The sequence below is a fragment of the Pogona vitticeps genome, chromosome 5, assembly GCF_051106095.1.
Source record: "Pogona vitticeps strain Pit_001003342236 chromosome 5, PviZW2.1, whole genome shotgun sequence".
Lineage (NCBI taxonomy): Eukaryota > Metazoa > Chordata > Lepidosauria > Squamata > Agamidae > Pogona > Pogona vitticeps.
Genome location: NC_135787.1, coordinates 52,141,667 through 52,166,502, shown reverse-complemented (window position 1 = coordinate 52,166,502; position 24,836 = coordinate 52,141,667). Strand labels below are relative to the sequence as shown.

At 38.6% G+C, this 24,836-nt stretch overlaps 1 protein-coding gene across 3 annotated transcripts in view; it reads left to right on the top strand.

The window, feature by feature from the left end:
* The window catches only part of SPOCK3 (SPARC (osteonectin), cwcv and kazal like domains proteoglycan 3), a 189,590-nt gene that overhangs the window by 57,762 nt on the left and 106,992 nt on the right, over nt 1-24,836 (top strand). For 2 of the 3 annotated variants that reach the window (XM_073001479.2, XM_073001478.2), the window contains exon 3: nt 5,528-5,573. The exons of the other annotated variant lie outside the window; for it this stretch is intronic. In XM_073001479.2, coding sequence (XP_072857580.1) covers nt 5,528-5,573 — 46 coding nt within the window. The remainder of the gene's footprint in view (nt 1-5,527; nt 5,574-24,836) is intronic. 3 annotated transcript variants of the gene reach the window in all.

Genomic DNA, 24,836 nt, shown 5'->3' with positions numbered 1-24,836 from the left:
CAAACCACAAGACTTCTAGAACAATGTCGTTTGGACAAATGAGACCAAAGTGGAGACGTTTGGCCATAATGCAGAGTGCCACATTTGGCAAAAAAACAAATATGGCATATCAGCACAAACACCTCATATACACTGCCAAGCAGGGTGGTGGAGGGGGAGATGATTTGGGCTTGTTTAGAATGTGTGCAATATATACAAGTGTGCAATTTTGTGTGTTACTGATAGTTTAAGTGCCAGTTAATGAGAAAGGGATGGACTTTGGGGAACTTGTAGCTATTCTCTTCTGTAGATCTCTGTACTTCTACAGTGTAGCAAAAATAGGCAATTTTGCCTGAAATCAAAAACTCTGCAGCATGTTACATGGCTTTTGACACACTTTGTTCTCTCTTAATGGTCATCTAATAGCTTTAGGATGGGGGTGCAGCTGGGTAGTAGTGACATTCATCCCTCGCCTCTCTAATATGTTTCTATGCAGCTATATAACTGGGTTATTAAAAGAACTCAAAAACTTTAAAACCTGTTTGTTTTTTGCTTTTCTCTTTTTATTCCATTATCCTTTTATGTTGTGTCTTTTAGAGTGTAAGCCTTAGGGCAAGCACTGTTCTCTTCATTGATCAGTAAGCCTGTTTAATTGAAGCCCATGGTAAACATGTTTTTTAAAATGTGTAACAACAATAAGACCAAAGGAACTGTGGCAGCTCAGAGACTCATATAGCTATTTCAGTATGAGTTTTTGTGGATTACAGCCTTTTTCCTGAGAATTCTTTGTGTCTGAGGAATTGAATTGGAATCTACAAAAGCTCATAGTGAAAGAGAGCTCAGTCTTCCAAGGTGCCATCATTCTTGTTTTTGTTGTTGTTATGCATGCTGAAACAGACTAGCACAGCTACCTTGCTGAAAAAACACACATCTTTTTATATAAATGAGTACATAAATACGTAAATATCCTTTATATTTATCAAATTGTAATTTTACTGCAGTTCAAGCAATGCAGACGAGTTACAGACATCCTCATAAAATGAAAATTGATACATGTTAGCAGGAAAACTATTTGTACAGTCTTTGTCACTAGTAAAATTACTTGGGATATTGGAAATGTATTCTACAAGCATCCATTTGTAGACTAAGGAGTTCATTTTAGTCAGTTGAGCTTCAGAATGAGATCCTGAACAGTCAACCCATACCCTATAACACATGGCATTTTAACAGCAAGATGTACATTGTTGGTTTGTAAACAACATGTGTATTAATAAAAAGTACTTCCTTTCCTCCATTATGTTTGCTGAAAGTCCCAAATGTGAATATGTTGACAGATTGTTGTTTCTTTCAGATAGAGGGTGGGCATGGATGGGTAGGTCATACTTTTCAAATGACAGCAGTTATATATCTGCTTTTTGCTGGTTGAGCTAATTCAGCAAATGTTTCTGAACAATGGTTAGAAATACTCATTTTTAAGTGCACACAGAGAATTATATCAACTAATGGAATCCAAAGTCTTACAAATGTGCTCTGTTTTAATGCTATAATGACAACACTATTGTATCATTATTTGAATTGCAAATACTGTATGGAGTGGCTTACTTGGGGAATATACTGTAGTGCAAAGAAATGGCAAAATGTATCAAGTAATAAGACTTCTTGAAAGTTGTTCAAGTTTATACTGGAGTTAATACTGTTTGGTGTGCTTTGGTTTCCCAAGCAGTAAGGATTTTCAGTGCAGCACTGCAGGAATGAATACTGCCAATTTATGATGCCCTCGCTATACAGTACTTGTTTTCATCTACAAACATGCAAGCTGACCTTAGTAGAAGCAAGCATGGTCCTCTGAGCTGAAATCCAAAGTGCTTCATCTCTCTGCTTTTTCCTGCCGCCTGACTCAAACTGTGAACTGCCATAAAAATGTTTTCTTGCACTCATCCTCTATGCTACAAAGTCTAGGTTTATTTTTCCAATCCAAGATCCTCATCAGGCAGTTTCTTAGATATAACCAGATGTCTTCCTATTCACAAATTAAGATGGCCATGAGCTACAATAAAACTGAAATTCAATCAGTTTCCAGTTAAATGAGAAATACTGCAAATATTAACATAGAACTATAGTTCAAAACATACAGTTAAATCCATAATCATAACCTTTATTGGCATAAGAATATACAGCAAGCGGCGGTCCACAGATAGATGGGGGATATATACCCTGTATGAAACAGATCAAAAAGCCTCAATGAAAGCAGAATTTAGCAGTACATAGTTTCAAGGGAACACCTACCCATTATCCATAATCTGTAATTTATAAACAAAGGAATAATTAATTGCATCCAATAAGGTTAGATGGGTGGGTTTGTTAAAAATTGAATTCTACTAATAAATTTGGCCATCTGTCTGATGTAGGTTTTATTCACACCTACAGTTGTGTTCAAAATTATTCAACCCCCAATGCTGTAAAGGGGTTTAGGGACTATAGTGTACATTTGGAATTGTATTCAGAATGAAATCCTACAAGGACGTTTTAAAGAACCAAATGCAACTAAAATAACATCAATTGTTTATGTAATACAGTAGTAAATATTTCTTTTGTGGTTTCTTCATTGCCACAATTATTCAACCCCTTAAAGACTACCACTCTGAAGAAGAGAGGTTCATTCAGGTGTTTTCGATCAGGTATTGAAAACACCTGTGGATGTCACCGAGCACCAATCAAGCATAATAAGCACCAATTAGGCAGCTTTAAAATGACTGTGATACTCAGCTCCTTCTAGACATTTACTGGTGTGGTTACAAACATGGTGAAGTCAAGAGAATGGTCCAGGAAGACAAGAGAAGAGGTGATTTGTCTTCACAGGAAGGGCAATGGCTATAAGAAGATTGCAAAGAAGTTAAACATACCAAGAGACACCATAGGAAGCATCATTCACAAATTCAAGGCAAAGGGCACTGTTGAAATGCTACCTGGTCGTGGAAGAAAGAAGATGCTGACTTCGACTGCTGTGCGCTACCTAAAGCGTAGAGTGGTGAAAAGTCCCCGTGTGACTGCTGAGGAACTGAAAAAAGATTTGTCAGATGTGGGTATAGAAGTTTCAGCTCAGACAATAAGGCGCACACTGCGTAATGACGGTCTCCATGCCAGAACCACCAGGCGCACCCCCTTGCTGTTTCCCAAGAATAAGAAGAGTCGACTGCAGTATGCCAAAAGTCATGTGGGCAAACCACAAAAGTTGTGGGATAGTGTTCTGTGGACTGATGAAACAAAATTAGAACTGTTTGGGCCCATGGATCAACGCTATGTTTGGAGGAGGAAGAACAAGGCATATGACGAAAAGAACACCTTGCCTACTGTGAAGCATGGCGGAGGGTCAATAATGCTTTGGGGCTGTTTTGCTTCTGCAGGTACAGGGAAGCTTCAGCGTGTACAAGGTACCATGAATTCTCTTCAGTACCAGGAGATATTGGATGAAAATGTGATGCAGTCCATCACACACCTGAGGCTTGGGAGACGTTGGACCTTTCAACAGGACAATGATCCCAAGCATACCTCCAAGTCCACTAGAGCATGGTTGCAGAGGAAAGGCTGGAACATTTTGGAGTGGCCATCGCAGTCACCAGACTTAAATCCGATTGAGAACCTCTGGTGGGACTTAAAGAAAGCAGTTGCAGTGCGCAAGCCTAAGAATTTGACTGAACTGGAGGCTTTTGCCCATGAAGAATGGGCGAAGATACCTGTAGATCGCTGCAAGACACTTGTGTCAAGCTATGCTTCACGTTTAAAAGCTGTTGTAACTGTAAAAGGATGTTGTACTAAGTACTAAGATTGAATGTCACTTGGGGGTTGAATAAAAACTAATAATGATGTGAGCACAGAAAAGACATTTGTGGTTATTTCATTATAAACTTAAGGTTATATTTCTCTGACCTACAAGTGCCTCTTTCATGTAAATGTAAGCAAGATGACTGAATGATCAAAATCAATGTCAAAATGGCCAAAACATTCAATTTCAGTGGGGGTTGAATAATTTTGAACACAACTGTACCAGAAGATTGTACAAAACTGCCTCTTCTGCCCATTCATTAAAATTGAGAAGGATCTATTCCACGTTTGACGAGTGTGATGATGGTGGTGATGGTGTTGGTGATGCTGCTGCTGCTGATTTACAGTGAAGTCCGGACTTAGAATTATTTTGGACAGACTGCCGAAGTCATGCTGTGTGGGCGTTTTTGTGTGCTATATGTTGTCAAGACAGAATGTCTGACTTGTAATGATCATTATAGGGCTTTCAAGGTATCTGAAATGTAAAAGGTTTTCCCAGGTCCACCCCTCTCTTGCAGTGAATTTCCATGGCCAAGTTGGGGTTCAGACCCAGGTCTCCTGAGTCCTAGTCCATTGCTTTATCTGCTGTACTTCCCTGGGCATCTTATTGAAGTCATTACCAAGTGAAATTGCATTGATTTCAGCCATTATATTCCGAATACAATGGTGCCTTGCAAGACGATTGCCTCGCGGAACGATTAATCCGCAAAATGATTGATTTTTGCCATCACTGGTGCGCTTCAGAAGAATGTTTTCGCAAGACGACAATTTTTCCCCTTTGGAACGCATTAAATAGATTTCAGTGCATTTCAATGGGGAACCGCGTTCTGCAAGACAATGTTTTCTATGGACAATTTTTGCAAGATGATTTTTTTCCATTGAAACGCATTAAATAGATTTCAATGTATTCCAATGGAGAACCGCGTTTTGCAAGACGATGTTTTTGCAAGACAGCATTTTTCACGGAACAATTAACATTGTCTTGCGAGGCACCACTGTATGAGTAAGTTTGGATCCAACCAACAGCCATATTTAGTTTTCATTCTTTATCAGTTACAAGGAGGACTGATCTTCTGTTGTACGAATGACAATGTTAGACGGAAATGGGGAAATATGAGTTATACAAGCCAAATTCATTTAAACTGATGGTCTGATAATGCTGTTAAAAACCACTTTTATCTTTAGCAAAGGTTCCCAGATTGGGGAGGATTGTTCTTGAACTGCACTTTTCAGTCACCCTGAATATTGACTGTGCTAACTAGGGCTTCTAGAAAGTGTGGTTTAACCCAGTTCTTTAGAGCAATGTCTAGCAATAAAGTTTAGAGCTTCTTGCCATATGACTTGTTGTCAATATATTAAGAATTTCTGTTATGGTGGTAAGGAGAAATGTGGAAGATCATAACATTATTTGGGTGGGGAAACAATGTAAATGTTATGACTGGACGGAAGTTTCTCAATGTGTCTACCATGTTTTCCAGTCTGATTTGTAGATTGACAGCTTGTTGCTATTAGCTCATTGTCAGCAAATATTTTTCTGTTCCCTACACTTAGTGTGCCACGTATGATAATTATATCTTTTTTCTTTTTTGTGTTCTTTTTGTTTTTTGCTGCGTGCCCTTTGCAGGAAGTCGAGGTTTGTATATTCTTTCTGTATTTCTGGGCTTTCTTTTCCTTGCATGTATTTCTTTTCTGTATATTAAATATACACTTTCTTCTTCTGCCACAGGATGATTATTTTCGCACATGGAGTCCACCTAGACCCTTTGATCAAGGTAAGAAAGCATCGTCATACAAATAAAAAAAAAAGGGGGGGAACTGTCACTGTAAAAGTTTGTTATATATGAAAAAGAATGAAAACCTCATGTTTTTCTCTTCTCTACAGTGCTTGAGTAGTAAGGGAAATATTCATGATCTGTTCTTAGTAACCTTCATCATAATACACTTGCCAAAGGAAAATTTAAAACTTAAGGTTTATAAATAAACCTCCCAGGTATGATCACACTTCAGCTTTAATGAGCTGAAATTCAGGCTGAGTTCAAAATCTCATATATAGAGATATCTAGAAATAGCTACACAGGTCCAAAATAGATACTACAATTGTCACATATTTTCCGCATGTTTAGTTGACTTTTTGTAAAAGAAATAATCTACCATTGTCAGCAGGCGGCTATCTGATCAGGACGATGACATATAAGCAGTGTGTTTTTATGGCTGAGCCTTTGACTCTGGTGCATTTATGAGTGGAATCCCTCCATGTACTTTGCAATGGAAGGAAACCTACAGTGCATGATGTCTAGTGCCTCATAGGCTTGGCAGGGCAAAGCCAAGGAGGTCTCCAAGGGTGAAGTCAGCTACATTTTTTTGCCATCTACTGTTATCTCTTCTAACGTTCTTGTGAATAATGCATTACTAATAGTTTGCATACATTGAAGAAAAAACACAAACAACCCTGTGTACAAATTTAAAGAAGTTGTGTTCTACAAAAAGGGTAGCTGCACTGTAAGATTTCATCAAAGATTGCTCACATATTCCCTAGAGGATCTTTGCAACAATGAGGTCTAGAAATTTGCTTCTTAAAAAATTGAATGTGAGATTTTAAAGAATTTGAATTCTTCACCAATGCTACCTAAGGTGATAGATTAGAAAGATCTCTCTCTGTGTTGCTGTTTCTTAAGGTATATCTTAAGGTACAGTGGTGTGCAGTACACTAAAGACTATGAATACAGGGGTCCTACTGTAATGTAGAATAATGTAAATGGTGTACATGGATTGACCTGTGAAACAGATTCCAGAATGATGTTTATTCTGTGTTCTGGCAATCTTAACACCCAGCCCCTCTTATGAGGAAAAGCTGGCTTGGCAAAAAGCAGTCTTACTTACAAAAATTATATTGTCTTCTTTTTTGTTTTGTTTCTTTTAGAGGTCATGTCAGGATGCAAATTTATTTTTTATTTATTTATTTTTTATTTGATTTTTACCCCGCCCCTCTAGACCATGTCTACTCGGGGCGGCTTACAAAATAAAACAAAACAGTATAAAAATATATAAAATCATAAAATTACAAATTTCAATTTAAAACAATTAATTTAAAGAAAGGATTACCAAGATGGAATAGCCGAAAAAAAAGAGAGAGAGAGATGGAAGGATGGAAGGAGGCTGAAACATACTGTTCTGCACCAAACATACATGCAGGCACGAGTATTGCTGAAATAACTACTCTGCTATATAGACATTTGCTCAGATGAAGAAAGCATAAATTTGTTCCAGTTCCTTGCTAACAGACTATTTCCCCAACTTTGTAGATGACATGTGCAACCCCAGCAGTACAGAAAATGCCCACTATCCATTTTCTACCTGCATGCCTGAAGAGACAGGAGGGGAAAAACTGAAACAAAAATAGAATTGATTGCGAGGGCAATCTGGGGCAAGGGATGTTTATTATTTTGTTTCAGAGGGCGCTCCAGGCACTCATGACAGAACACACATCGGCTTCATTACTCATCACTGTACCAGCCATTTTGTGCAGGTGCTGAAACAACTATAAAACAGATATAGCAGAAAAAAGCTGCTTCCAACACCAGGATGTCCAATCCTTTGCTGGCACTTTTGTTCTGTTGCATCACGGCACTTTGTTTTTCTTTGTATGGGTAGCAGAAGAGGCTAGTAGGCTCCACCTGCCTCACTCCCATCTTCTTTTCTTCTCAGTCCAGGATCTATGGGATGTTTCCCTCCCAATCTGAATATCATGCATGGATTGCAGTTCTAAACAGAACCACAGTAGATGGAAAGGGTTGAAGCCTTCACCCTCCATGGCTTGATGCCTCCCTTTCCTGTTGCTTAATTTTTTTTTTTTTTAGTAAATTACACAAGAACAAATATCATATCTAATTTGGTGCTTTGACCATTTATGGTGTTTCGTATATTACTTTCTTCTAGATGTAATTGTTGAAATATGCTTTTAATGTATTGGCATAATTCCAGTTGTTAGCCTCAGCTGGAGTATTGATCCCACAGGATGTGTAGGAATGCTAATATACCATTAAGCTATTGTATCAATGGGTCTACTCTGCCATCCCCATAATAAACACAGTGTACGTAGATGATCCTCTTCAAATTGTGTTTAAGCAGGCTTGTAGCCCATGTGAGCAAATGTGTATTGTTCCTAAAGTCAACCTCTTTTTATATTTGCTTAACTTTTCTTCCAGGATATTAGATTTTTTTTTTTAAAAAAATGTACATGAAACATAGTGACATTTCTTCATTAAGCCCTTAAGTGGTATGTGACTGTTGAGGCCTGCTCTTCTCAGGCAAATGTTAGTTTTTTCAAAAATAAGGATTTCATTATTATTTTCGTAAACGAAAGTAATAACCACAGAGTGTTCTTGTTTCTTCAAGAAAAGAAAAAGACCTTGATGTACATGCCTTCAACATTCTGTTGGAGATTGGACTTGATGTATTTTTTGGTGTTACAATGTATGACTTTTTACCCTCTCTGTGATGAGAGCAAGTACTGTATATGATTGGTATATTGAAGCTTGGACAAGGGCTGTATATTTGCGAACTGAGTTGCTATTAATGCATTTGATATACTGTAATAGGATAGCTTTATGTGTTGGAAAAATACATTGTGATGTCCTTTTTATATATAATTACATTAGATTGAATATTTATTCTAAAGTTATTCCTAACTTTGTTTATTCCTTTATTGCACCATAAAATTGAGTTGCATGGTGTTCATTTGTACTATAGCAAGATATATTTAGAGTGTTTAGAATGAGGCAGTAGTCTTATTTTGAGTCAGCTGGAATTCTGTTTCTTGGCAGAACATCTGAAAGATTCTGTAGATGTATAGAAGATAATGCAGTAAATATTTTCAATCATATTTTATTTATTTATTTATTGTCGCATCCACCCAGTGTCCCTTGTCTATTCCTTAAACATAGGTTCATCCTCTGGAAGCGTTTTCTCTTTACACGCTGCCACCAAGTAGTATACACACAATACTAAATACGTATTTCAGACACGTGTGCTGCCAACCCTAACAGGTTTATTGAACTTTTACGTTTGAGAATCACAGGAGTAAATTATAGATGTTCTTCGATAGTTATGTAAATCACAAATGGAAATCACAGATGTTCAGGATCATTCATTAAATAGGATTCGGTTGTGCATGGGTTTGATTGTATTTTTTTCCACAACAACAATATACTTTTACTAATTATCTATTATCTATTCCTTATAACTCTTTTGCTATTCTCTTTATCACCCCAGCTGTCCAATCTATGTATTAACCTTCTCAATTCAATCTCCTAACTCTTCCTCTTCAAATGCCTATCTCCTACTCCTCTCTAACTCCATAACTGTCCTTCTAACTCCTCAACTGTCTCTTTGACTCCGCCCCTCCTGCCCTATCATAGGCTCCTGCCTTTTTAGCTTACATGATGGACAGACTGGAGTGACTTGGTGCGATGGCATTCCGCCACATTTATTTGTTTGTTTGTTTGCTTGCTTGCTGCTAAAATGGCAGTCGAGGGGAAAAAAATTCCCCATCTTATATTATGCTCTGATCATTCTTCCAACTACTATATTATTCTCTTTTGCTGTATAGTTAAAAAATAAGCCAAACAACCAAGTAAACACATCTGTGTACTCTACTGCCTAATATGAGAATATATTGAAAAAAGAAACAAAAAGAAAGACACAAAAGCAAAGGCATGAGATTAGACATTTTTCTTGCTAGTCCGCCCCCATACTGGTTCTCTCTGAAACTAAGCTAGATTTTTTTCCATCAAGATATCCTGGATGGCAGGTATCCCACTTATATTTTTGCTGATAACATGTCAGCAAAACTGCCATCGTAAGTATTTTAATGGAATAAGTTAGAATCTTTTCTTTATTCAATTTAAAGTGTATTGGAACTTGTTATTCTACCCCAACCTGAAGAATAAATATGTTATAAGAACCCTCAAATGCAGTGATTCATGAGATTAGTTCTTGAGCTTTTCCAGTTGTATACAATTATATGTTAGGTGACTGAGACTTTTAGCAAGCCTGCACAATCTATTTATAGAACTAGAATTATTATTCCATTTTCAAATGAGATCCAGATCTCTCTTTTTTCTGAACAGCATCTATAGTTATACTTAGATGAAAAAAATGAAATATATAAAAATATTGTTTTTGAGATAAAAAGTCATTAATAGACCTTAATAGTCCCATCAACTGAAGTGAATGCAAAGATTTGTCTGAGCATTTCACTACCCTGTTTCCCCTAAAATAAGGTGTAACCTGAAAATAAGCCCTAGTATGATTTTTCAGGAGGCTCGTAATATAAGCCCTACTTCAAAAGTAAGCCCCAGTTAAGTGAAATCCCGCCCTCCACCATTGTGCAGCAACCAGAATAAGATGACATGACTGTATTTGAATAAATGCAGATTGTTGTACTTGAAAAAAAATCCCCTGGAAATAAGCCCTAATGTGTTTTTGGAGCAAAAATTAATATAAGAACCTGTCTTATTTTCGGGGAAACAGGCTACTTACGAGTTGCATCCTCAGTTTTAGCGCCTTCTTCACTTTGTGTGTAACTTTGTTCCATGGGTATGTAACACTCTTCTTTTGTATTCATTTTAAATGACTTTTTCCCCTGCTATAATAAGTGTAATATGGACTCAGATTGGTGTGTACAGGGTCCAAACTGGGTAGCATGGTCAGATTCAGTTATGTAGCAAAGCAATACAGCAGGTTCTGAAACAATTTGATTTAATGTAATGATCTGAGTGTCTAAAATGAATGAGAAAAACTCAGAGTATCACCATCATTATTGGATAGGGAAAATGCTAAGGTGGTGTGACAGGTAGGAGAAGGAAGAAGCTGGGGCATTGCTCTAACAGGGAACCTGAAACAAGAATTTCACCATCCTTCGAGTGGGAATGTTTGTGGGGAGGGGTTGTGTTAGTTTTCTGCAGTTATACTGAATTATCACACACAACTCTTCATCTAGTTGTTAGGTTTAGTTGCTAGTGCAGTATTTAGCAGATATTGGAGATGGTCGTGAATGATCTGACATACAGTGGTGCCTCGCACAACGGTCGCTCCGTAGAGCGACGAATCTGCACAACGATGCTGCGATCGCAAAACGGCACCTACATAGGGGAAAATTCACAGAGCGAAGGTCGGTAAGCGGTTCGCTTACTGACCTTCGCTTTGCGACCCGCCGATCAGCTGTCCGGCGGGTCCAAAATGGCCGCCGGAACAGCCGAAAGGGGCCGGGGTGCAGCGTTTTCGCGCCCTTGGTAAGCAAGGGGAGCGCGCGAAAACGCTGCGGAAGCCCCGAAATGGCTGCGCGCAACCATTTTGGGGCTTCCGACAGCGTTTTCGCGCGCTCCCCTTGCTTACCAAGGGCGCGAAAACGCTGCACCCCGGCCCCTTTCGGCTGTTCCGGCGGCCATTTTGGACCCGCCGGACAGCTGATCGCAGCGTTTTCGCGCCCTCGTTCAGCAAGGGGAGGGCGCGAAAATGGCTGCCGGCTATACCGGAACATCGCACAACGGTGAGTATTCGGCCAAATTGGAATGCATTAAACCATGTTTAATGCGTTCCAATGGCTTTTTACTTTCCGTAGTGCGATGTTTCCCACAGCGAAGGTTAATCCGGAACGGATTAACCTCGCTGTGCGAGGCACCACTGTACTTTTTCACTGATCTGAGTTTCAACCTATTAAGTTTCTGCTATTTTTGTCTTGTTAATTAGAGTAACTTAGCATAATTGTCTGTTTGCCTTAAAAATTTATGTTTTTTGTCCATGTGCATTTCAGATTGAGAAACTTATTCTTTTACCTCAGCCTAATAAGCTTTAATTGTTAGGTGCATGATTTTGTGTTCCCTTATGGTTCATTTTATCTTTCCTTTCTCTTGCTTGTGTGTTTGCTATTTTGTATTCAGCTTTCTGGAGGGATGCTGAGGCATTTTCATTTGACATATAAAATATGAAATGGCATTTCCAAGGAGGGATAGATGTACCACAGGTACAGTATTAATATAAAAAGCCTTTTTCTAGGCTGCTCTAATCCATATCATTTGGATGTTACAGACTATATGATTTATCTGAACATTGGATCAATTATAGAGCTGAGAAAGTATCATGCTCTTACATTTCTTAGTTGTTCCTGATTTAATAACAGTGGTGTCCTGCCAAGTCAATTTTGACTTGTGTTGACCCTTTCCAGGATTTTCTAGATAGCGAATACTCAGAAGTGGTTTACTATTCTCTTTTTCTAGGGGCATCTTGGGCTTGCTTGACAGTATCAAAGGTGGCTGAGATACTGAGGAGGACCAACAGAGACGTTTTCCCTCTGTTGGCCTCCCTCAATAGGTCATGTAACAGGGCGACCAATGCCGTTTCTGTACCATGGCATGGCCTGAAGCCTGACTGGAATGGATCCAGGGCATTTGTTTCATCCAAATGCACCTGAAGCTGATCGGCCTCCACACTCTTCACCACTTTACTAATGAAAGAAACATTGGCGACGGGCCTATAATTGCCAACATTGTCCGTCGCCAAATTCAGTTTCTTTCTTATGGGCCTGATGAGTGTCTCCTTGAGGGCGGGGGGAACCCTGCCTCCCAGAAAGACCCATTAATTATCGCTGTGGCCCATTCTGTTGTTATAGGCCTGACTGCTTTGATTAGCCAGGCCGGACAAGGATCAAGAGTAGAACTGGTGGCCCGGCAGCGGTGAAGCGCTTTGTCTACAGTTAGCCCTACCTAAGCCTCAAAACCTTCCAGTTGAAGCCTTTCTCCCAGGTGAGCCACAACTAGTTGTCCAAAAGATAAAATCCATTCTGTCAAGTGGAACTCCCAGAATGGAGAATTATGGGGTTTGTCATCCAGGAAATACAAAAATCCCATCACTGATTCCTGGCCTTGGAGATGTGCGGTTAACACTGCCTTAGGAGAAACAGTCCATTACCACAAAAGTTGATATTCACCTCAGGAAGTAAGCTTCTGTAGGCACCAGTAGAAGCTTTTATCCTAGTTAGCAGCTTCGGAGGGTCAGTTTCAATAAGACTTCATATTTCAAGTGCCATGTTATTTGGCTATATTGTTAAACAGTCCAAGAGCATTGGTAAAGGAGCTGTTCTTGGTCCTTACTTCCTTGAAAACTACACTTTGTTCATCTAGTCCAAATATTTAGCATTATGGCAAGGCCAGAATTTGACCAACACTGGAAATCGAATAGGAGAATGGAGGAATTGCATGAAATAGATTGGAAAGCAAGTTAGTGGGTGGCTAAACTGCTACGTTGTGGAAAAAAGACAGCTATGCAAGTGTGTCCTTGCCTCAAGTGTTGTTAGAGAAAAACAAACCTAGTTTGTTAAAAACACATTCAGATAGTAGTCAATACGTCATCATTTTTATCTGGCTTTGAGTTCTTTTACATATCCAGGATAAAATGGACAAGTTTTACAATTTTGCATTGGCAATTAAAACTACATTTAATCCATATTATTGTCATTTTGGCCAAAATACTGTTGCATTTGTATGCCAGTGTTAAGTCAGATAGCATAGATTTCAGCAGCAAATTGGCACTAATTAGGAGGTAAAGGTTCATGTTCTTCTGCACACACTATGTCACATAATTGAAATACAATATGGAGTACAAGCATCCACTTATTTAGCAGCAGTTTGCCAATGAAATTCATGCTGGTAGACTTTTGCCAGAATATGGCATATGGGTACTGGGCACTATACCTTGTTAAAATAACAGAAAACGTTTCCCATTTTTGTCAAGGGAACATGGGTTTTCAGTGGAACAATGGAAGATGAGATTTTACTTCACTAAATCAGAAACTAGTCATAGATCTATAGCATTCTGATAGGTATTTCATAGTATTGCTTTGCTGTGCTTTTGGTGTATTGAATGGGGTGGACACAGCTGATGAAAGTTGAAGTCCCAATAATGCCTGGAAGCCACAGGGTCCTAAACATTGCTATAGGAAATTAATGTTCTTAAACTGAGTGAATTCTTTTCTACATATGTAACTAATTCTTTAAAATGAAAGGGATTAGTCTTCACCTGCTTCCTTTCTTATATTGTTCTCTTGATTTGTGTTTATCACAGACAGAGCTGATTTTCATAGCATGAAGTTAATCTGAAGTATGTCTATTTTAGAAATGGGGATTTTTTTTAATAGTTGATTTGTATCTTTGATAGTTCTGGGAAAATGTTTTTTTAGGGTCATTTGAGGAATTGATAAACATATTAAAGAACAAAATGAATAATCTAAATAGATCTGATCAGTTTTCTTTGGTTATTTAGTACAGTATGTGATTGAATTAATAATTTTTTAGCAATAGCATATGGATGTGTGACCATGCAGATTTGTGGCTGCAGCAAGTGTCTGCATAGAAGAACATTTCAATTATTTTTGAAAGGTCCATTTATTCATCCCTCATTGCTGGGAGAGTAGCATTTCAGGGATGTCAGCCATCTCTAATTTAATTTACAAAATAGCAGTCTTGCATGTAAGTTTGTTGAGAATAACAGTGAAAAATCAAAATAAACAAAAATCTAGTGGGATCTTTAGAAATGTGTGTAAGTTAGGAAATGTTCTGTTATAAATATTTCCATTTGAACCTAGTGGTATAGTGATTCAAAGTTAGAGTCCCTCTACTTGCAAATGTAGGCAAGATGGAACATTCATTGCTTCTGCACTTGGTGCCTTATATTGCTCTGGTAGGTGTGTGTGGGATTGTTCTTTCTTTTAAAGGCTATTTCAGTTGCACTAGAAGTTTAAATACAGTGTATGTGTGCATGTGTGTGTGTGTGCGTGTGCATGTGTGCGTGCATGCCATGGAGGTGGAGAATATGAGTTGAATTTGCAGAGCCAACTGAGTTGGCCTTAGGAACTGCAACGTTAGTCTGCAAGATTAATTGAAAACTAAATCTTTGATACTGATTGATCACACATTATATTGTACCAGTACAAATGATTGTTTGTTTGTTTGTTTACAAAGCTGGTAACAAACCAATAGCTTGTTATGTGAATGCCCTAAGTATAAACAAATGGTTCCAATATGTGTCAGTTGAACCTGTACTTATTTATCTAAATACCATATTTTTCCGTGTATACGACCCCCAATGTATAAAACGACCCCCTAATTTTGACCCTTGATGGAGGTAGAGGAGCAGTTAATGGACAACTGCTCCTCCACCTCTGTCTCCTGTTGCTGCTATCTCTGCTGCCCACCCAATCACCTCCTCCAGTGCGACCTCCAGGGCTCACCTCCAGCTCACATTGTCATCTTGTCCCCTGCCCTAAGGAGATAATCGCTGGAGGATGTGATCCACCAGCGGCAGCAGGAAGAGGCGCCCCAAGTGCGTGCGAGTGCTTGTTTGCCTCCGCCTCCTGCTACCTCCATCACCGGAGGGACAAGGCAGTGAGTGAGCTGAGCCCTGTCAGTCCCACTGGAGGAGGTGATTGGGTGGGCGGGGGAGACAGCAGCAAGAGGTGCCCCAGTGCATGTGAATGCTTCTTCTCCTCCATCTCTTGCTGCTGCTGCCTCGGCCTCCGGAGGGGACAAGTTGTGAGCTCTGGAAGAGGCAATTGGGTGACGGCGGAAACAAGAGATGCCTGAGCGCGCATGTGACTGCCTCCTTCCGTGTATAAAACAACCCTTAATTTTCCTCTAATTATGTTAGGAAAAAGTGTCATTTTATACACAGAAAAATACCCGGTACATCTTAGAGTGTTACTGTATGTGCGCTTCTGTAAATCAGAGCAACATAAGATCTTTCATAAATACTGACCTGAATATGAATTAGCTAAATTTGAAGAGTAGTGTATTCTTGACAACTGAATATTTGTACTTTTTCTTTGTACTTGCTTTTTTGGGCTAGCTTTAAGAAACTCACATTTTACATGCTGTTGTTCTGCTTCCTGTTATTCTAAAAGTGACTGTTTTCTATACTTTTTAAACATCAAGCTAAACAAATATCAGAAGAGGAGTATAAAACTGTTTAGTAAATATGCAATATAAAATGCAGCATGCACCTCTTTTAAAAAATTAACAGCCCTCTGCTTGCTTCTAAAATTGCAGTAATGAGGAGCCAAGTAGACAACTCTAGGCAAATAATTCCAGAAAGTACAGACCAATCCAAAATGAGTCTAATCCTGATCCCTTCCATTTGTACCTTATAAAACAAATGTGTAGAACAGGAGAAAGCATTTCCAAAAGTGTTTGGAGAATCAGCTACATTACTTCTATGATGATATCTGCCATTTTATGTCTATGGCCTTGAAAGTAATACCTTGCAACTTAAACTGGATTTAGAAACACACACACACACACACACACACACACACACACACACACACACACACACACACACACACACACACACACACACAAACACAAACACACACACACACACACACACACACACACACACACACACACACTTCTGTTGAAATCAGCAGATATCAGCATGAGCCACTGTGTACAGGATAGTTTTTTATTAACCTCATGTATAAAGAAAGGACATTATTCTCCTCTGAATCTTAGTTTGTTACAGAATCCATATAGAACAAAAAATTCTAGATCTAATTCTCAGGAATTTTCACCTAAACACTTGTATTCATTATCTTCAGGTTTCAGCCACATTGTTGCAAAACATCCTTAGTTATTTTTCAGAGAATCTTGAAGCAGAGGAGCAGAAGTGATGTATTCTGATTAGCAGTGGGTTGCCTCTGTTTGAATGAAGAAAACTTTCACTTGGGTCAGGAAAAAAAAATAAAGGCGCTCAAGACCCTAACCACAACCCTAGCCCTAAGCTTCTCAGTACACTTGAATTCACATGAAATAAATAAATAAATAAATTCTTTTGAGAATTAGAAAATACTTCACAATTTGCTCAGTAAAAGCGGTTTCCATCCTAGTACTTGAGAGTTAAAGTGGAACCTACACAATCACTCCGAAAGAAACTATTTCTCTCTTTCAAAGGTATAATAGACATGTATAATAGACACCATTGGGTGTAGTTATGCCACCACAAACTGGATAATTAATTTAAAATAATTGAAAGATCTTTATCCCTGCATTTCAGATTCCAAGGCTCCCTACAGCTCCCTTTTACCCTAGGGAAGCATTTGGGGAGGGGACCTTTAATAGTCAAACTTGCTGGTGAATGGTCACCACCAATATCAGGCCTAAAGATGGGCACAAATCAGAAAAAAATGATGATTTGTTTTGATTCATGATTCATTAAGGTCAACAAATCATGAATTATGAATTTATGAACTTTTCTGACAAATTGATGAATCAATTTGTAAATTTTTTATTTATTTTAGAATCCTATAAAACAGCCCCCATGCACCTAGAAACATCAAATTTGCAAGGAGGCTTCCCCTGACTCTCTACAATCCCTCCATGTTTGGTGAAGATTGGATTTCAGACATCCAACTTATAAACCCATAAATGTCCCCCATAAAAATGTCCTTTAGCAGCTGGCTTGGGGAAATCCAATCTTCATCAAACTTGGAGGGATTGTAGAGGAAAGTCATGGAAAGCTTTTCTGTGACTTTAGTGTCTCTAGGTACCTTGGGGGAACTTTCCTGTTGGGGGCTTTTTGTGGGAGCATAGTTTGGACATTTGATTTCAACAAACTCTGAAGAACTGTAGAGGAAAAGGAGGGGAAACTTCCCTGCAATTTCAGGGACCGTTTAATAACGAAATGAATAAAGATCGCTAAAAATTCATTGATTTGTGATTCAACAGGAACATTGATTTGTACATACTGTACAAATCAATTAATTTGTGACTTTTTGGAATGAATTTTGTGATTTGTTTTTTTAATTCATGCCCATCTCTAATCAGGCCTTTCAGCAGCAATTTGGTGGAGGTTTATGTTAAAAGCTTTGGGAGCCTCAGATAAGCTCCCCCCCCCCCCACCGTTTATTCAAAACTCCCAAAGGCTTCCCCAGAGCAAAAGGGAGCCTTGGAATCTGAAAATGGAGAATAGAAAGCTTCAATTCCTTTAAACTTCAGCGATTCAGTTTATGGCAGTATAACTACATCAACAAGATTTTCCCATTGAATTCAATGGAGCTTACTCTCAAGTGATATTTGTCTGACTTCAGCTAAATACTTCTGACAGACTTTAGATTCATAGCCTTGTCTTCCAGTAAAATTAAACAGAATTTACTGTGAATAGTCTGATGTGAAACTAGGATATTTGTTTTTTAAATCTTTCAAATTATTTGAGAGAAATGCTCAACCCCTAGGAGACACAGTTGTCTCCTCCTGAAAGGGGATGGGATGAATTCAAGAGAAGGTTTCCACTCCTTCTCCAGGGATCAGATAGGTCTTTATTTGCTAGGGGAGGAGGGGTCACTGAAGTGCCTGTATACAGTGGGGTCTCGACTTAAGAACTTAATCCGTATTGGAAGGTGGTTCTCAAGTCGAAAAGTTCTTAAGTTGAATCTGCATTTCCCATAGGAACGCATTGAAAACCATTTAATCCGTATCTGCTCTTTTCTGTCCATAGAAACTAATGGGAAGCTGCTATTCTGCCTTCGACCACTAGAGGGGGATATTTTGTTTCTTTTTTCCCCTTAGGTTCAGGGAAGGCAGGGAACACTAAAGGCAGCACTTTAGAACTCTTTTTTTAAAAAATGAAGCCAATTTTAAATAATGTTTTAAAGCATGTTGTGCTGATTTTTTCAGCACAAAGGCACTCAGGCAGGCTTTTTAGGTGCTGAGCAAGCCTCCTGAAGCCTGCTCAGAGCCAGCCGATCAGCTGTTAGGCGGGGAGAGGAGCCGGGAAAACCACAAAATGGCTGCCAGGCTCTTTCTGGGTGTCGGCTTTTAGCTCTTTCCTGCTCTTTTTCCTGTGGTTTGGGGGCTACCAAGGCCTGGTAAGTGACTTTATTTAACAGTACAGTATTTATTTTTAAGTTTCTGACCCTTTTCCCCCCTCCAGAAGCCTCTAAGGGGAGGGAGGGGGGACTTTTTTCCCTGTTCGTAACTCGAGGGAAGGTTGCATGTCGAGTCCTTACTGCCCTATAGGGCAGGTTCGTAACTCAAATTGTTCGCAGGTCGGGTCGTTCGTAAGTCGAGACCCCACTGTACTTTTGTGTGTTTGCATGTGCATGTGTGGCTATTAAGCTAGCCCCATAGGGAGCTGTAGGGGCCCAATTTTTTTCGCCCCTGTTATGTATGATCATAAACATTTTCTCTTCTTTTCCCTCTCCTTCGCCTCAGTCATCCCATCACTTGGAAATGATCAGTTAATGTTTATTGAATGGGAATTACTGTATGTGAATTTATAGCACAGTTCTAACAAAGCTTGGGGAAATAACCCTAGCACATACATAAAATTATATTGTGACTGCTCTAATTTTCCTAGTAAACAAAGTCTTTGTTGTTGCACATTTCTGGAGGTGTGAGAAACATAATGCAAAGTGAAATTGGTTTTCTACATTGACAGCTAGCTGAAAATCTATTTGTGGTATTCCCATCTTTCCTTTTGCTTTCACTTACTGAGTTCACAGGGATAAAAGCTGAAGTTTTAAAGATTATTCAACATCTGAATATTATCTTGTGTGAAACAAAGAATGCACACAAAAAAAAGAGAGCAAAAAGCAAATCATGTTGCTTATATACTGCCGTGCAGTGCTTAAAGCACTTTCTGGACAGTTTATAGTTTAATTATGCAGGCCACACATTGCCTCCCCGCGGCAAGCTGGGTACTCAGTTTACCAATCTTGGAGGAATGGAAGGCTGGGCGAACCTTGAACCAGCTAGCTACCTGGGACTGAACCTGGTTGTGAGCAGAGTTTTGGCTGCAGTTTAACCATTGCGCCATGAGGCCTATTGAAAACAATAAATTAAAACTATCTAAATTATTTTATATTAGAGGCAACAATAAAACTACTATGGAGTTAAAAACATTACTGGTAACAACATTTCACCAGGTTAACAGACCAGAGAAAATAAAAGTTTTCTGTGTTATGAAATGGAAACACTGTATGCACCAGCTGAATCTCCATGGATGTATAATGATTTAGTGAGGTGCAATAACTGAGAAGACTCATTGCCTGATTGCCACATGCCTTATCTCTGGATAAGGTCTTCATGATGAAGGCCTCCAGGGATGATCCCAGCGCCTGCCCTTTTCCTTGCAGAGAACTCACTTAACTCTCTGTGCATGGATAATTGGACAGTGCTATAGAAAGAAGGCTTTTCTGGAGTTCTGCAGAAAGTAAGCCATGCATCCTGGGTGGGTGTTCTAGCCACCAGCAGTGCTGTTGGGAAGCATTCTACCGCTGCCTCACAGAAACAACAATTCATCTCCCTCACCTGAATCTAGTATAAAGAAGAGCTAGAGCCAAATGTTATTAGCATATGAACAACGCTGAGCTCTAAATCTTTGAATTATACTTGCCAATTTCATGTAGATGTTGGGCAGCTTGGGAAGTGAAATGAAAACAGAAAGGGACACTAGAACATAGCAGCTAACCTGCTATGAATTAGTGGGGATTTGATGAGTGAACTTCTCTATAAGTTCCATTGATTCAATGGGCTTACTCTAATCATGCTAATCAACGGAATTTCAACCACTGAATCCCTCCTGGCAGTTCCTGTGCTAATGCTGGATCTAGAGTTTGGAAGTACTGTATGTAGTTACAAATAAATACTTGTAATTTATTCCTTTTTCCAATAAATGAGATCAAATTTAAATTACATTATAGTTGCTAGGGGTAACTTCACTTATTTTGTGTTACAGCTAGTACTGTCAGAGTACCTTTTAGATTTGCTGGTATCTAGTATCTGTGGAAAATGAGTGTCTTGATTCATGCTGGCAAAGGTGGTGTTGCAGACTTGGAGGCAAATATGAGGTAGAGAGTGTATATTGTGCCATAAGTGAATTTGTAGTATCCATCAACTTTTAGATACGTCTAAGAAACATGAAGGCAACAATTTAATTTTACGAGTTGTAAGTCTAAGGATTACTAACTGTTTTCCTAATGGTTGTAATTTTAGCTCTAACTTAATTATTAATTATTATTTTTAAAGTATTTTTCCAAAGACCGGCCTAGAATCATGTTATCAGTTGCCCAAGAACGTCTGGAGTTTGCCTGGCTGCCTCATTTATTTTAAGGATTAGTAATATGACAAAATATAATTGAACAGTGTAGTAATTTAATGTAATTTAATAATGATTTAAAATAGTGTGTATAACTAATTTCAACAATTTCAGAAGAACCACTGGATTGTTTTTTCCTAGTTCTTTATGAGTAGAAGTACAAAAGCAAACTCCCTCCCCCAACTACAATGTATTCATGAGACCATTTAATAACAATGACAGGTGTAAATACAGTCGTGCCCCGCTTAACGATTACCCCATATAACGACCAATCCGCTTCACGACAATGTTTTTGCGATTACAATTGTGATTGCAAAATGATGTTTTAATGGGCTTTTTTCGTTTCCTGACAATCAGTTCCCTGCTTCGGGAACTGGTTCTTCGCATTACAACGATCAAACAGCTGATTGTTGGGTTTTCAAAATGGCCACCGACTGCTCAAAATGGCTCCCCGCTGTGTTTTTGGACAGATTCCTCGCTTTACAGGCAGCGAAAATGGCTGCCCCTATGGAGGATCTTCGCTGGACGATGAGTTATTCAGCCCATTGGAACGCATTGAATGGTTTTCAATGCGTTTCAGTGGGCTTTTTTATTTCGCTTTACGATGTTTTCGCTCTACAGCGATTTCGCTGGAATGAATTAACGTCATTAAGTGAGGCACCACTGTAGTTGGAAGCTAAAAGAGACGAAGATATCATGCATCAACAGATGAGGGAAATATGTGCTCATTCCAGAGCTGTATGTAGAACCTTTGCCGAAGTCCAGGTCTCCTGCACTTACTGACTTCTGGGCATTATTTAACAATCTGTAATTGATACAGTTTTTGTGTAGCTCAGTGGATTGGAACACATGGTTGCAGATCCATGGGCCTAGAATTTGAATCCTTAGCTATGAGGAACCAGCTAGCATCATCTGGAGCTTGTTTGGTTGATGGGCTTTTGCATTTTTGCAGCCTTGGGCAAGCCATGCTGTCTCAGGATGTCACGAGAAGGAGGGATTGGTAAACAACTACTGAATATTTTATCCCTAGAAAATCCTGTGAGGGTTTACATAAGCCTGAATTTACTTGATGGGACATAATTACTTAATAGATATATTGTTATCTTCTTGTTTGAGCTGCTGGTGCTTATCCTACCACTTTGAGGTGAAGATACCTCTCTGTTATGATCATGTAGAATGTAGTATCACTGATCTCTAGGACAGTGAATAGAGCAGTACGAGAAAACCATTTTCTTTATTTGAACTGATACACAGGCAAGCTGAATGTACAATTTCCCTTCTCAGTTTGATGTATGAATAGTGTATTCAGATATAATACACAGTAAACAGTCAGTATGATTTCTTTGTAGAAGTATATGATTCTAACTTGGCACATTTCACTGTAAGATACTTGACAGTATAGTACCTTGTGATGACCTTAATTTAGGAGGCTTTAAACAGAGATTAGACAAATTCATGAAGGCAGATTGTCAACAACTATTTATTAGGATAAATGAGTGGCTTATCATGTTCAGATATGCCGTACCTCTAAATACTCTTTTTCAGGGGGAGAAGAGCAAAGGAGGATGTTGCTTTTTGTGATGTACCTAGAGATTGGGGGGAAAAAAATACATTTTGGAATAACAGTTTCCAGTTCTGTGAACTGTGTTACTGCATGTTCTGAAAAGCAGGTTCCTCTCTCTGTGTCTCTGTCTCTGTCTCTCTCTCAAAGTAAGTAGATGGACGGATGGATACTTTTTTATAGCACCTTCAGCTTAATTCAGATTCTCTTTAACTGCTGGATAGAAAAGTGCTTTAGGTTTTAGTGCTTTTAGTTTAGAGCCTGAGGTTGGGAGTATGATTCCCACTCTTCCTCCCTGACAGGGGCTGGATTCGATGATCCATAGGGTCCCTTCCAGCACTGCAGTTCTAAGATTATGATGAAGACAGAGTATACTGTAACTTGTGGGATTCATTGTAATCATGCTCCCCCTCACTTTTATAAAATCAAGTGACACATGCATATCGTTTTTCGAAAGTTTTAAATTTCATGAGTGGTTTGAGCAGCCAAGCAAGCATTACAAGCTACTAGACCACTGGTTCTTAACCTTGGGTTACTCAGGAGTTTTGGACTGCAACTCCCAGAAGCCTTCACCACCAACTGTGCTGGCTGGGGTTTCTGAGAGTTGCAGTTCAAAAACATCCGAATAACAAAGGTTAAGAACCACTGTACTAGATGATCATTTTATTTGATCAAACTATTACTTAATTTTTTAAAAAGTTCATTGTTGATTTAATGACTCATGGATTATTTTATGTTTGATTACATTTTGTTCTTTTTTTACCATCATAATTTCGAGAAAGTTGTTCTAAGGATTTGGCTTGAGTTTAATCACATTTAGCACTATTAAACTGTGCAATACTTTTAATTAATTTTCTGCTACTGGCTCTAGTTCTGTGCTGTTTGCTTACTGAGCCTTGCATTAGCAACACCTTTAAACTGAAACCTGGAAAATTTCTTGTTTGGAGAATGCAGTATTGTTAATTATTTCGTTAGTTAGTCAACCCAGCTAATACTTCACATATATAAAATTACTTTGCACTTTTTAATAGTGCAATGGATGTTAATGGATGTTAAAATGTGAAATATGAAATGTAATGCTGTGGATCACTGGAGAATGCACAAATAAAAAAGAGGAAGTAATGGAAATAAGAAAGAAGAGGAACACCTTCAAAAAGGAAGAAAATATGTCAGAAATTTTATAGATCCCTATAAAATGAGAGATTACTCTCCATTACCATTTACTTAGAGATTTTTATGTAAAACGTTAGAGGAGAATTTCTAAATACATTTCATTTTAATTTTAATAAAGAGCATAAAGCTCCAGCTGTTCTAACTGCAAAGATTATTCTGACAAATTGTGAGAATGCTTGCTGCGGAAGGAATATTGGATGCTTGGCAGCATCCTTAAAGCATGTTTATGCTACAACTTTATTCTTTCTTTTATCCATATTACAAGTTCTTCATGTATCACATCATGCATATAAAAATAAACCTTCATCATTGTTATGAATTTGGCTATCACGGCTGTTGTGAAGGGGCCTATCACAAAACAATTAATTAGTAATTAAAGGCTTCAGCCAAAGAAAGGAAGTGTTTCTTGATGGCTGCAAATCTTTTTCCTGCACTTAAGCTTAAGGATGGGATGAATGTAGAAACAGTTTTCGTGACAATTTTACATAGGAGAAAGAGAACTGAGATTTTTGCAATTTTTAAATGGGTTTTTTCATTCTATAAAAGGGTAATGAGACGAAACAGAAAGAATAAATATAATTCATTAAATGAGCAAGGATCTAGGTAGTCATTATTAGTAGATATGAATATATGTGCAATGTTAGAATTGTTTAAGTCAAGACATTACAATATTAGTAGATTTAGTCAAAAGTTTCATTCCACAATGTGATGTGATAACTTTGTCACATTTTATGTGATTGAGAAAAGAATAATCAGTAATAATCAGGTGCTGTCAAACTTTTGTGAGGGATTTCCAGGGAGACATCATTCAGAAGTGGTTTATCATCCCTTTCCTTTGGGGGTGCCCTGGGACTGTGCAGCTTGCCCAAGGCCACACAGGCTAGCTTAGTAGCTGGAGGCACAGTGGGGAATTGAACTCCCATACTATGACTCTGCAGCCAGATACCTAAACCACTGCTTGCTTAATACCATATACAGTAGTATCTCGGTTTACGAATGTAATGCGTTTTCTGGAACGTTATGTAATGAAAAAAATCTGTAAACTGAAAGCGGTTTGCCATAGGAATGGGGGTGGTGCTATAAACCTCCAGGCACAACGCATCCTAGGGAAACTTCCTTCGTACTGCAGGAAAAAAAATGTAAACCGAGGCATTAT